The sequence below is a fragment of the Bubalus kerabau genome, chromosome 9 (assembly GCF_029407905.1).
Source record: "Bubalus kerabau isolate K-KA32 ecotype Philippines breed swamp buffalo chromosome 9, PCC_UOA_SB_1v2, whole genome shotgun sequence".
NCBI lineage: Eukaryota > Metazoa > Chordata > Mammalia > Artiodactyla > Bovidae > Bubalus > Bubalus kerabau.
The window spans coordinates 33,295,159-33,310,222 of record NC_073632.1 but is presented as its reverse complement, the minus strand read 5'-3'; the positions used below and the strand labels follow the sequence as shown (position 1 = coordinate 33,310,222).

At 43.1% G+C, this 15,064-nt stretch overlaps 1 protein-coding gene across 4 annotated transcripts in view; it reads left to right on the top strand.

Moving 5' to 3' along the window:
- NCOA7 (nuclear receptor coactivator 7) overlaps positions 1–15,064 on the top strand; it is a 159,054-nt gene that overhangs the window by 89,823 nt on the left and 54,167 nt on the right. For all 4 annotated transcript variants that reach the window (XM_055534963.1, XM_055534964.1, XM_055534960.1 and 1 more), the window contains one exon: positions 10,349–10,428. In XM_055534963.1, the coding sequence (XP_055390938.1) occupies positions 10,349–10,428 (80 nt within the window). The remainder of the gene's footprint in view (positions 1–10,348; positions 10,429–15,064) is intronic.

Genomic DNA, 15,064 nt, shown 5'->3' with positions numbered 1-15,064 from the left:
CAGCTCTTCGCATCAGGTGGTCAAAGTATTGGAGCTTCAGCTTCAGCATCAGTCTTTACAATGAATATTCAGGGCTGATTTCCTTTAGGATGATATAGTATACCTACCCTCATTTCTCTTTCAAAAATAATTTTGGATAATCTTCTGTATTATGCTTCTAGTCTTATATATTTATGCCTAGTTGTCAATATTTCCCTTCTAAGAAATTTTGTTTTAAATTTTTACCTAAATTGCATATAATTTAAAAGTTAATTTGAAGAGAAAGATATTTATAAGAATGATATTTCCTATTAGGAACATTATATGTACTGCCCTTTATTCAAGCTTCTGTTTATATACTTCAGAGAACCTTTAAAACTTTCTTTATATGTCTCTTGTCATTGTCTGGCTATATTTATTCCTAGATATTTTCTAGTTTGATACCATTATGTCTGGGACTTTTCCAAATAGTTTCTATTACAAGTGTAAAAGACTGTTACATCTGGTCACCTTACTGAACAATTTTACAATTTCTGAATTTTTAAAAATTTATTTAGGCCGTGCCGGGTCTTAGTTGCCACGTGGGCTTTTCTCTAGTTACAGCGAGTGGGAGCCACTCTCAGTTGCGGTGAGTGGGCTTCTCATTGCAGTGACTTCTCGTTGCAGAGCGAGGGCTCAGTAGTTGTGGTTCCCAGGCTCTAGAGCACAGTGGTTGTGGTTCCCAGGCTCTAGGAGAAGGCGATGGCACCCACTCCAGTACTCTTGCCTGGAAAATCCCATGGACGGAGGAGCCTGGTGGGCTGCAGTCCATGGGGTCGCTAGGAGTCGGACATGACTGAGCGACTTCACTCTCACTTTTCACTTTCATGCATTGGAGAAGGAAGTGGCAACCCACTCCAGTGTTCTTGCCTGGAGAATCCCAGGGACGGGGGAGCCTGGTGGGCTGCCGTCTCTGGGGTTGCATAGAGTCGGACACGACTGAAGGGACTTAGCAGCAGCAGCAGAGAGCAGTGGTTGTGGTTCCCGGGCTCTAGAGCGCAGAAGTTGTGGCGCAGGGGCCTAGTTGCTCTGCAGCATGTGGGATCTTCCTGGATCAGGGATCGATCCCAGGTCCTCTGCATTGGCAGGTGGATTCTTTACCACTGAGCCACCAGTGGATGTTTTTATGATGTTGGCTCTATAGGTAGATAACTTATCTGCTAATAATCAAATTTTCACTTCTTTCTTTTCAGTGTTTAAAACTTTTTTATGTGTTGCTTTGAATGGGGATTCTAGGAAAAAAAAAAGTTGAGTATAAACCGATAGTAGGAGTTCCTGTATGTATTTTGGTTAGTGCTTTACTTTTTATATTTGCTTTCGATTTCTGCTACAAGAATGCTTCTCAGTTTACTCAGGTATGACTCAGAAGGGTTTAGAATAGGGCTTCTGGTGCTTAATTTCTAGAGACCATTGGGGAACCAGCGGGTGCCTGGTGTTCATTCTGCACAGGTGTTGCCTTTCAGGGTTCTGAAAGAGGACCTCCAGTAAAGGGCAGGGATTCCCTCTTCTCGGATTTCCAGGCTGTCTCCTTATATTTGAAGTGTTTCTGTTTTCATCTCCACTACAAAGTTTATTCTATGCCTGTTGATACTTGTGGTTTAGCCTTGCATCACATTATGTTAGCCTCTTTGTTGTAATTTAGTGGGCTGGAAGATACTCTGCTCAGAAGCATAAAAGCTATGCTGGAAGTGCTCTCAGGCACTTATCTTCACAGAACAACAGGAAAAAGAAGAGTGGATGGGGTTTGTACAGTGCCAGTGGGTGTCTCTCCCACTGCAGGCCCTGGAGTCCTCTGTAAGGCTGGGGTGGGGGCCTCACCAGGGTGTTAGTTCAGGCTGCATTTAGGTAATTAACAAGCCACTGCAGTCCTGAATGATCTCATGAAATCATTCCCTTTTCATTCTTATGGGGAAATTGCTTGGTGTATATAACCTTTAGGGTTTCATTGCTTTTTCAGAAGCCTATTTCTAATGAATGTCACAGAGTAAACATTCTTCATCATGTTAAGGGAGTTCGCTCCTATTCTTAATTTTCTAACAGTTGGATTTTTTAAAATGTTATATTTAAAAAAAAATATAATAATGGCTATTTAATTTCATCAGATGGTTTTTTTGGTCATGTACTGAAGTGATCAGATAAGGCTTTTCTCCTTTAAACAATTTATAATCATCTATCGCATTAATGCTATATCATTCTCATATTTCTGTATTCAAACTTTAACGTTATTAATGTTCCTGTTGTTGTTCAGTCACCAAGTCGTGTCTGACTCTTCAAGACCCCGTGGACTGCAGCACACCAGGCTTCCCTGTCCTGCACTATCTGCCAGAGTTTGCCTAAGTTCATGCCCATTGAGTCAGTGATGCCATCCAACCATCTCATCCTCTGTTGCCCTCTTCTCCTTCTGTCTTCAGTTTTTCCCAGCATCAGGGTCTTTTCCAGTGAGTCAGCTCTTTGCATCAGGTGGCCAAAGTATGGGAGCTTCAGCTTCAGTGTCAGTTCTTCCAGTGAGTATTCAGGGTTGATTTCCTCTAAGATTGACTGGTTTAGTCTCCTTGCTGTCCAAGGTAGCATTTGTTAAACACTATGCCAGGCTCTGAGGTAAACTGTGCCCATTATCTCATTTAATCTTTTGAGCAACATTGTGAGACATCCATTTTACAGATAAGGAAATGGAGGTACAAAGATTTTAAGTGACTTGTTCAACATTGCACAGCTATGAGGGTTGATTGGTGAAGCCAGCTCGTTTTGACTCCAAAACCAAATTGTAATCAGAAAAAATGTTCTGCGATTCATGGGGTCGCAAAGAGTTGGACATGACTGAGCGACTGAACTGAACATAAGGGAAATGGTACATGACCTGACTGATTAGTATCAAATTGTGCCATCTCTTTCCAGTCTGGGGCTGTGTCTGTCATTGGAAACAGCTTTTCCTGTTTACGTATCAGGATGCCCTTTTCTTAGAAAGCTCTAGAGAGACACTGGAGAAGGAAATGGCAACCCACTCCAGTATTGTTGGCCTGGAGAATCTCATGGACAGAGGAACCTGGCAGGCTACAGTCCATGGGGTTGCAAGAGTCAGACACAACTGAGTGGCTAAACTACCATGAGACAGGCATCAACAATTACCGATGCGCTGATCCCTCTCTTTTGGATGTCATGGAAACCATCCTTCCTCTTTGGACAAGTGTGTAGTGAGTCCTGTGCCGTCAGCCTCATGTCCCCCATTCAGATGGTCTTGTGATAAGGATGCAAGGAAGGAAGAGAACTGATCAAGAGGAGTACGGGAAGAAGGGACACAGAGTAAGTGGAAGGCCAGAGCAAATTTGATCCTGATAAAATTTGAAAACCTGGTAATTTTCAACATTCTATTTGTGCTTGTTCAGACACAATTGAAGCCACTTAGCAGCAGCAGCAGCAGATAGTTAATAAGAGGAAAAACAAAGCTACATACTGTCTTTTCTGTCCTTCTATCTATGTAGAGCTTATGGAACCAAGAGCCAGGGAATTCACCAATGTCTTTTGTTTCGGTTTTCAAGGACAGTAATGGATAATGTTCACTGTCCTGACTTCACTTAGTCTCCAGTGGTCTGTGCCTGGAGCCACATGCCCACGTTTCAAGGTCATGAATAGTATCTCATTTTTGCTGGATTTTTTTCAAAACCAAAACACATAACCAGAGCTGCATTCCTTAAGTCCCTCTACCCTTTCTCCCTCCCCCAACCCCAGCACACTCACGTACCTGGGTTACTACTTGAATCATCAAAAATTCCCTTTTGGGATCTGAACTTCTTTTGTCTTTTCCCGTAAGCCTGTTCTCCATCTCTGGTAGGCAGAATAATGTCCCTCACCCCTTCACAGAAGGTGTCTGTGTCCTAATTCCTGAAACCTGTTAGGTTACATGCAGAGGTGAATTCAAGTTGTGGATGGAATTAAGGTTGCTAATCAGCTGACCTGAAGGAGAGCATCCTGGATTATCTAGGTGGGCCCAGTGTGGACACCAGAGTGCTGAAGAGTGAGAGGAGGCTGGCAGGAGAAACTGGAGAAACGGCAGTGTGAGAGCACTCGGCTTGATGTTGCTGGCTCTGCCGACTGAGGGAGGGACCTTGAAGCCAGGAAGGCGGGCTTGTTCCGAGATGAACAAGCAAGGAAGCCAGTCTTCCCCTCAAGCCTCTAGAAAAGAGCTGCCCGCCGACACCCTGAATTTTGCCCAGCGAGACCCCATGTCAGACTTGAAATGTATAGAGCTATAAGATCGTAAGTTGGTGTCTGTTTAAAATTCGGAACCACTCGACTTGTGGTAATGTCTTACAGTAGCAGCAGATACATCGTGTCATTCTCCTAACATGGGTGGCCCTGATGGAGGGGGTTTGTTTATTCCTTCCATGGTCTGTCACCTTGGTGTTGAGACCCAGCCCTCAGGGAAACCCTTACTGTTTCTTCCTGTTGCTTCTTTTAGTATTTATATCTTTGAAACCTCATCTTGGCCGCAATAGCTCTTCCAAATTTCACAGCCCCTTAAGCCCCCAGTCCTGTCTTCAAACTCCTTACGTTTCAGCAGCTGACCTTTTCCCTACTTTTCTGAAAGGGTCAGCACATCTGTCCTGAGACCCCTTCCCTATTCACCGCAGGACCTCTGTGACCTCCCAGTTACTCGTTTCCAGGTTTCCATCTCCATCCTCAGGGTAACATTTGACAGTGTCAGTACAACCCTCCTTTAATTTGGTTTCTGTGCTTTTGTGACATAATGCTCATTTTCCCTTCTTCTCAACCTTTCCCACCCCCTCAATCAGCCACATTTCTTTTTACCTCCCCCGCCCCCTCTTCCAAATCTCAGGCTTCTGTAGGTTCTGTTCTCAAGCCTCAGGTTTTTCCTTAAAATGTATCCCCTTGGCCATGATAAGTTTCCTTTACATCCAGCCTTCCTGCCTTTCCAGGCCCTGGACTTTCTCTTGAACATCAACTTCTGTTAGCCCCAACGCATGGAGAGAGAAAGGAGTCTTTCAACAAACATTATCTAGGATGTCCTCAGATGCCGGAGCCAGTAGCTGTGTGTTCCAGACACCCCTGGCCCTCCTGTGGGCAGGGAAGGGATGAGGAGGCAGGACCTGTGGCCAGGGCATCAGGTCAACGCTGATTCCCCCATTGCCCATTTCAACCCTTCTACGATTTATGAGGAAACAAGACCATTTAGGCAAAAGGGCCTGTGTTTCCTTCTTCCAGGGTTTTGTTCAGTACACTTATTGGACTGGGAAAAACCGTCTCTGAAAACTTTTCAGAGGTGGGGCAAACAGGAGGTACCGTTGCTTTCCTCTGAATGGCTTCTGAGGACCACTTGGCCAGTGTTCTCCTCTGGCAGTAGATACTTCTAAATCATTTGCTTTTGTAAGCAGGGGGAGGATTTGAATTTGGGCAGGTATAACAGATCTGAGGCAGAAGGAGAAGGGAGCGGCAGAGGATGTGATGCTTGGATGGCATCACCGACTCAATGGACATGGATCTGAGCAAACTCTGGGAGAGGGTGAAGGATAGGGTAGCCTGGCGTGCTGCAGGCCACAGGGTTGCAAAAAGTCAGACATGAGTTAGCGACTGAACAACAGAAAGGTCTAAGGAGGCCTGAAGCTCGAAACAGGGATGTCAGGTATCATTGGGAGATGACTGCATCCTTGCGGATGGCCCTGAGTCCTCATCTGAAATGCTGGCAGCAGAGCCCCTCCTGAGACCTGGCAGAGAAGTTCTCTGCCCAGGCAGTCCAGGGCTCTGCCCCACTCTCCCCAGTGCTCCGTGGACCATGTGCTGCAGAACTTGTGGAGGCAATGTATCCAAGACTTCACTTACTGAGAGGAACAGCTAGCCATCTTGAAAACTTACTGCAAAAAAATATTTAAGAAGCAGTATGACTATGTGGATCACAACAAACTGTGGAAAATTCTTAAAGAGATGGGAGTACCAGACCACCTGACCTGCCTCTTGAGAAATCTGTATGGAGGTCAGGAGGCAAAAGTTAGGATTGGACATGGAACAACAGACTGGTTCCAAATCGGGAAAGGAGTACATCATGGCTGTATATCGTCACCCTGCTTATTTAACTTATATGCAGAGTACATCATGAGAAACGCTGGGCTGGAGGAAGCACAAGCTGGAATCAAGATTGCTAGGAGAAATATCAGTAACCTCAGATATGCAGATGACACCATGCTTATGGAAGAAAGCAAAGAAGAACTGAAGAGCCTCTTAATGAAAGTGAAATAGGAGAGTGAAAAAGGTGGCTTAAAGCTCAACATTCAGAAAACTAAGACCTTGGCATCTGGTCCCATCACTTCATGGCAAATAGGGAAACAGTGGAAACAGTGGCTGACTTTATTTATTTATTTATTTTTTGGTTCCAAAATCACTGCAGATGGTGACTGCAGCCATGAAATTAAAAGACGTTTGTTCCTTAGAAGAAAAGTTATGACCAACCTAGACAGCATATTAAAAAGCAGAGCCATTATTTTGCCAACAAAGGTCTGTGTATTCAAGACTATGGTTTTTCCAGTGGTCATGTACGGATGTGAGAGTTGGACTATAAAGAAAGCTGAGCGCCAAAGAATTAATGCTTTTGAACTGTGGTGCTGGAGAAGGCTCTTTAGAGTCCCTTGAACTGCAAAGAGATACAAGCAGTCCATCCTAAAGGAAATCAGTCCTGGGTGTTCACTGGAAGGACTGATGCTGAAGCTGAAACTCCAATACTTTGGCCACCTGATGCGAAGAGCTGACTCATTTGAAAAGACCCTGATGCTGGGAGGGATTGGGGGCAGGAGGAGAAGGGGACGACAGAGGATGAGATGGCTGGATGGCATCACCGACTCAATGGAGATGAGTTTGAGTAAACTCCTGGAGTTGGTGATGGACAGGGAGGCCTGGCGTACTGCAGTCCATGAGATCGCAAAGAATTGGACATGAATGAGGAACTGAACTGAACTGAGGAATCCTTACCTTGGGCTATAATCATATGAAGACAGATTGGGTCCTTAGAACATGTCAGTTACTTCTCAGCTTTCTGTATTCAGTCAACTGTAAAACCTAATGTTTGGTTTGTGGCTTTGGTTCCGATGATGTTCCTGGTATGATGTTCTATCGGTGAAAACATTGCCCATATTCAAACTCATCAGGCCCATTGATTTATATTGGTAAATTTCATGCAAGCATGTGTAATGGGTATCACACTAGGGCACACGACATTCAAAGATGGATACATCATGGTCCTCGCCTCGAATATTTAAAAATCTTAGACTCTGGAGGAAAGGTTGTTTTTTTTTTTTTCTTCTAAGTATATTATTACTGTGTTTGCTGTTTTTCTTGCCTATCCACCTGTGTGGAAGAAAAGTAATTTTTGTACTAAATCAGTAATACATAGTCAAGTTTATCTTGAAAAGTTCAGCCAGCACCTGGTTTTCTTTGGCAGCTGAATAATATGAAACCTCTCATGATTTTCTGGCATACAATGGGACCCCCACTGGGACCAGAGATGACTATGTACAGCCTGTGGAAGGGCATGAGCTGAAGCTGCCACAGATGGAAAGAAGCAGCAGATTAGGCTCTAGAAATAGGAAGCACCTACAGAAGGATATGAAGAGACTGTGCTGAAAGCAGGAGGACCTAAAGAGACAGCTGTTTATGGTGGCAAAGAAAAGGGCAGGAATGTGGGGCAGAGAGTGGAACTAAGATATTAAAAGGAATGAATACCATGCAGATGATGAGAGTTTTAAAATACTCTCTTTGATTTTTCAGTAGACTGTATGGAACCTCCAGATATTCCTCCTACAGAATCTGGAGATCTGAAGTCAATAGAGTCTCATCTTACTGAAATAATTTAGATGTGATCGATCACCTAAAGGAAGAGAAATTTTTTTTTTTTTTAATAATCTAGAAGATTTTTGGGCTTCCCTGGTGGCTCAGACAGTAAAGAATATACCTGCAGTGCGGGAGACCTGCGTTTGATACCTGGGTTGGGAAGATCCCCTGGAGGAGGGCATGGCAAGCCACTGCCATATTCTTGCCTGGAGAATTCCATGGACAGAGGAGCCTAGCAGGCTGTAGTCCATGGGGTCACAAAGAGTCGGACACAACTGAGTGAATAAGCTTATAATAGATTTTCAGAGTGTCTCTGGTTCTACAAAGGACTAGAAAAGGACTCTAATAGCAATCTATTTTCTTTCTCTTGGTTCTTAATTTTAAATAATATAAAGGAATTTCTTAAAAGGCAGAGAAATCCCATGTATGTTAACTATCTTTACATTCCTGTGTTCCCTTCCATCCTCATCCAGCTCATCCGTGTTTGTTAGGTAGTTGAAATGATACTGTTGGTCTGCACGTGGGTGTGGGGGGCTGTAGGGTCTCAGATGGAGAGGTCCTCTTCTCCCCCTCCTGTTTCTCTCCCCCTCCACTCCATTCTACTGTGTTCAGTCTGTGTGGGCTTTTGTTTGTGTGCAGCCTCAAAAACTGCATCTAGCTGTCAGAAGGCTCTTTGAAGAGATCAGAGCTGTAATTCATGGATTCCCTCAGCCATCCCAGCAGAAGTCAGAAATAGAGATGGAATTTCTTGGAAAGATCTGTAAATGAGCCTTTTGGCTAATAGACAGGAGACCCTCCAAGTTCTTGAATGTTATACCAGCAGGAACATTGCCACCTTGGACTGAGGGGAATGGAAAGAAGATAAAATGAAATAAGACTGATTGACTCCTCAAATTCTATAAACAGAACTGAAAGAAGATGAAGTAAGACTGATCAACTCCCCAAATTCTATAGGCAAGGAACAGGTTGATAAAACTGTTCAACCACAGGGACTTCCCTGGTGGTCCAGTGGCTAAGACTCCACGCTCCCAATGCTGGGGACCCAGGTCAGGGAACTAGATCCCGCATGTCACAACTAAGACCAGGTACAGCCAAATAAATAAATAAAAGTATATTTTTAAAAAATGTGTATAGTTTTGTGTGCAGCTGTTTTTAGTATACATAATGGTACCACTCTGTACATACCATTCTGTTTCTCTCTAAACATGTTTTGGTGTATGCTTCTGGTGTGTTATGCCCTGGGATTCTAGGCAGTACTTAGATATGTTTTGCTTACCCTCCTGCTCCCCACTGCCACAGATAACTCTGTTCTATGCACCCTCCAGCAGGTCACTCACTTTCTGATATCTCCTGGGAGAGGATATGTATTTGTGGGTCAATTTGCTGAGTCGTACTGGTGGCTCAGTGGTAATGAATCCACCTGCCAATGCAGGAGATGTGGGTTTGAAACCTGAGTCAGGAAGATCCCCTGGAGAAGGAAATGGCAACCCACTCCAGTATTCTCACCTGGAAAATCCCATGGACAGAGGAACCCGGCGGGCTCCAGTCTGCGGGGTAACAAAGAGTCAGACACGACTTAATGACTAAACAACAGCATCAGGCTGTATATAATTTGCTGGAATGGCTGTACCAGTTTACAATCCTTGTAGCAGCTTGCATCTTTCCCAACCCTAGAATTATCCAGCTTTCTGATTTTTGCCATGCTAATAGCTTTCAAATGATAGCTCATCTTAATTTGCATTTTTCTGATCTCATGCAAGTTAGAGCATCTTTTTATAGTTAGTTCAATCTTGTACTTTTTGTCACTTAAATGTATATCCACTGATACATGTCTCTCTGGTTTTCAGTGTCCAGGTTGTTTATATTAAGAGGTATTTTGTCATAGCAACTAGGTTGAATCATTTGTAGCTGCCAAACTCCTAGGTTGACTGGTTTTGACCTCTGAAAGCAGGTTGATCTGTGGTCCAGATTAATGTGTTGTTGAACACAGAGGTCTTTCCAAGTTTTCACTATTATAAATGATACTGCAGTAACCATATGCTGTTCCTAGCATTTTCCTTGTTTTGAATTTTTCCTTAGGATAAGTAAGGGAAAAATTACTGAGTTATGGACATTTTTATGGCTGTTGTTACATATTGACAAATCACTTTCTAAAAGGGCTGTACTGATTTACATTGTATATCACTTATATCACCATACTAGTTAACTTCATCATTATACAGTGTCACGTAAACAAATACTTGGTTAACTATAAGGCACAACCTCATTGTTATTTGTACTATTTAATTGCAGTTAGCATTAATCATTTATTCAAGTATACATTGATGACCAATATGTTTTTATGAGTTTGGTCTATTTGTGCCTTCAGCCCATTTTTCTTTTAGTATCTTTTTATTTTTTCAAAGTCATTTTGAGAATGGGTTTTAATATACTGTAAATAACCCTATCCTCAATTCCTGAAAATGAAATCATTCACTTATATCATTTTATTCCTTAGATGACAATCCAAACAAAACACATGATAAAAAAGAGAAGAAGATGGTGGTTCAGAAGCCCCATGGTACTATGGAATACACTGTAAGTATAAACAGGTAGTACCAACGTTTGTTAATACCGCTAGATTTACATAATGTTTCTCCCTGACACATCCCGCCCCTTAGCTGCCTTCCTCTTCTGTAGCCATTAAATAGCAAAGCTTCTTAAGACCTCAGTCATTTCTCCTTTCTGTAATTTTTCCCTGAATAAACCTATTACTTGAATTACCTTTGATATGCCTGCTGCTGCTGCTAAGTCACTTCAGTAGTGTCCAACTCTGTGTGACCCCATAGACAGCAGCCCACCAGGCTCCCCCTTCCCTGGGATTCTCCAGGCAAGAACACTGGAGTGGGTTGCCATTTCCTGCTCCAGTGCATGAAAGTGAAAAGTGAAAGTGAAGTCACTCAGTCGTGTCCGACCCTTAGCATGGACTGCAGCCTACCAGGCTCCTCTGTCCATGGGATTTTCCAGGCAAGAGTACTGGAGTGGGGTGCCATTGCCTTCTCCTTTGATATGCCAATGATGAGTAATTTTAGGTCTCCTTCTTAGACATGCTTTCTGACTTCCCAAACCATACGTTCAGTTGTCTACTCAACAGAGTCACTTAGACCTTCAGGCTTGGCCTTTTTTCAAGAAGCAGTGACTCCATCATCCATACATTTCTACAAACCAGACCCTCAGCCTGGACATCATCTTCCTATCACTCTCCACGTTCATTCTTCCTTTCTGTGACCATCCTGCAACTCGAGGGCAGATCCCTTCATTTGACCGTCTCATAGAATTGTGTTCTTTTGCATAATTTTATCAGTTTAACAGTGTTGATCCACTAGTGTAATTGTTATCTTTCAATGTCTGTCTTGTGCCTTAATTCATATACCCATGGAGACAGACCAGATTCCATTTTGGTTGCCATTCTAATTCTGGTGCTTGCAGGGTATTAGACCTCCATATGGTTGAATCAGCAGATGAATGATGCAGTGCATGTGTCCATGACTGCACCTCCCCATTATGTACTCATCTCTCCCATCACACCATGAGTTTCTGGAGGCCAGCAGCTGTGCATGCTTATCCCAGGCCTGGCGCGAAGTGGGCACTGTTATAGATCTGTTTTTATTACTTTGAACTGGCATTGCTGAGGAGTGATCTCTGATTTCTAGAAAGAAATTAACTGCTGTTGCCCCTGCCCCTGTGTTTTCCTCGTGTGTATTTATTTTCTACTCATTATTTGTGTGCAATGCCTGGCTCTCTATATAAGGCAAGGAGCAAGGCCTGTCCCTCCCTGGCATTTCTTCTAGAATGATGAATCTTCTCCAAGCTTCTGTAGCATCACATTTGACAGGTTGTTGCTGAACCATGGAAAGATGCTGGGATTCTTGGCCTCCGGAGAAGAAGAATTCAATCCGGGGCCAGAGACAAGGTTTAATAAAACTTTAAGTTTTACTAAAGTATAAAGGAGATAGAGAAAGCTTCTGACATAGACATCAGAAGGAGGCAGAAAGAATACCCCCCTGCTAGTCTTTAGCTGGATGTTATATAGCTACTGCTGCTGTTGCTGCTGCTAAGTCGCTTCAGTCGTGTCTGACTCTATGCGACCCCATAGACGGCAGCCCATAGCTACTAGCAGTCTGCTAATTAAAGGAAGGAAATGTCTCAAAACTCAGAGAGTGGCACCAGGCCCCTCACCCACAAGATGCATTTTGAGATAATCTTGGCACCAGGTGAGTCATCCCGGGCCATAAAATGATTGACATGAATCTTGAAGAAAGGCAGATTCCCATACAAATATAGAATTTCAATAACATAGATTAAGAGAACAATGTATGAGTATAACACACTGGTTTGTCAAGTCGGTTCTGAGCCTTTAGGTGAACTGACTTGAAGACAGTCTGGGGTAAATGCATAGTACATTAACACAGCTTAAGACAAATATTTTGATAAGAAGAATGCATTGGTTAACTCAAGGTTTGAGAAAAGTTAAGTTCAGGTGGAACCAGGTGTCATTATGGCAACACAGTATTTTAAGAGTAACCTCTTTTTAAATTTGTATAGAGAAGGGAAAAGAAATATATCACTAGTTTGTTTCCTCCTGCTGCTTAAGAGAGAGAGAAAAAATGTCTGACACTTGCAGCCTATTTCCTCCATCTGGAGACCCCTAGCCTTCCTGCCTGTTACCCTCCCACACTGAAGGCCCTGGCACTGGCATTTCACGCTCAGTGCTCTGTGAACAGCTTTCTAGGCATCTTTCTATGGTTTATAGGCCTGGGCCTTTCCAGGAAGGATTTGGGGGTGACTATATATGTCCCATTACCACTGGCTACAATATGTTGTTGATCCCCATAACACCTAGCACCGTGCCTTTACCTCCTGCAGGATCTTGGGAAAGTGTTGGATTGTATATCACTAATAACATCATTGATTCTAAAGCCTTGTGTGTATCCTACAGTGTGACTCACAAGCACCTCCAAGGAAATGAGGAGTAGCCTTTGCTAGGAGATGCTTCACACAGGGTGTACTGAATGATGCAGTGAGCGTAAGATATCAACCCCAAATTAATTCATATAAACAGGCGATCAACTTAGTAATGCAGATCTGTCTACCTGATTGATTTATGTTATGGAGATTAGCTGGCCAGTTATTTTGTGTACTTCTCATTATTAAAAACTTTGTGTTTAGAGAACCATGACCAGAGCCGCTTACACAATTGCTTGCATTGTTCCAGTGCTGTGGATGTCAAGCGTTATGTTTAGTTTCAAACATTTAATGATATAAGTATCCCTCCCAGGTTCTGTAAGTTGGCTCTGTATGTATGTTTTATCCTTGTGCAATACCTGCAGATTGCTAAAATTTTCCTCCTTCCTGGAAGCCCCTATACATAGTATCCTCAAGTTTTTGTGTAAAAGTGTGAAGCCAGTTTATTGATCACTTGTCATATGTATCTCCATTTGGATGAAGAAACCGAGGAACAGAGAAGTTAAGCAAGTGACTCAAGGTGACACAGCTGGCAAGTGGCAGATTTGGAATTCGGGTCCAAGAGTTTGACTCAGTCTGTCTACACTATCAATCTGTGTCTTCTACTGACTCTAAACCTTGAAAAACCAGGGGTTTGAATATATTATGTAAATATGTACTACTTGAAAAAATATTTTAAAACTTTTTTGTTAACCTTTAGTACTGATGATTTTGCTCAGGGTAAGGTAGGGGCATCTGTTAAGTTTTCAGTAACTTAAAAAAAAAATGTATGTATTTCTATCTTGTTCTAGAAGTGTTTGAGGTAGTTTTCGTGTAATCTGTAACTATGAACTTGGTTATAGTTCTGGGACAGGTATAGAACTGGGACAAGTGCATCTAGTCGGTGGGCTTTTGATAGGAGGGCAGTGAGTGGTAAGTGGAACTCTACATCTGTCTCATTTCACCTGCTTACAAACTCCTTCAGCCCCCTCAAATCTCCGCCTGTCATTCAAGGCCCGCCTGGCGGAGCCGTCGTGCTCACAGAGGTAGCCCCCAGTGTTGACCAGGGCTGTAGTTGGGAGCATCTCAGTGACAGTTGTCAGAGGGACGTTCTGCTAACAAGTTCCATCCGGTGACCCTGGACGGGGAGGCTGTCCTCGGATACTGACCTGACCAGAGGCGGCAGACTTCTTTTTGGGTGGAGCTTTTCCGCTGAGCTTTCACACCTTTTCTTTTAAATAATTTTATTTATTTTTGGCTGTGCTGGGTCTTCATTGACATGGGGGCTTTCTCTAGTTGTGGCAGGTGGAGGGCTACTCTCTAGTTGGCGGTGCGGCGGCTTCTCACCGCAGTGGCTTCTCACCGCAGTGGCTCCTCTTGTTGTGAAACACAGGCTCCGGGGCGCATGGCTTTCAGTAATTGCAGCGCGTGGGTTCCGTAGTTACGACTCCCAAACTCTAGGTCACAGGCTCCATTGTGGCACGAGGGCTTAGTTGCTCCATAGAATGTGGGGTCTTCCCAGACCAGGGATCAAACCTGTGTCTCCTCCATTGGCAGGTAGGTTCTTTACCATAGAGCCACCAGGAGAGTCCAGTTTCACATCTTCTTACAGCCCTTTTTATTCCTATTCTCCCTCTATTAGAGGACAGAGATATGAACAGCTGAGACATATCACAAATTTTATAGATTTAAAGAATAGCACTAATTTGGCTGACTGTGGGAAATTGTCATGTTAATGTCAGTGAACAATTTTCGGTAACTAATCTGAGTCCTTTTAGACTTCCATGCCTTTCACTGTATTCACTCATCAAATATTTAAATGCTTTCTATGTGTCCGGCACTGTGGGGAAAATGGTCTTTAACAGGTCACAATCCAGGAGCCTAAAGTACAGTAAAGAGACAGGCAAATAGACAGAAAAATGCAAAGAGAGAAACTAGTTCCATTTCCCCTATGAGTAGTATTATGTGTAATATTGCTTTTCTTCTTAGCTTTATATTATACCTCATAGACCCTCTACTCCACACACCTAAGTGGTGCCAGAGTAAGTTTAGAAATCTATTAGTGGACAGTGAAATTTGCAAATAAGGGAGCCCAGAAATGAATAATATTTAAGACTTTTTTGTTAAGAATTGAGAATGTATTTGCTTTTTTCATAATACATTTGGATGTCTGTGTTACTTTTTTATGGACTCATATCAAAAATAGATTAATGTGACTATCAGGAGAAAG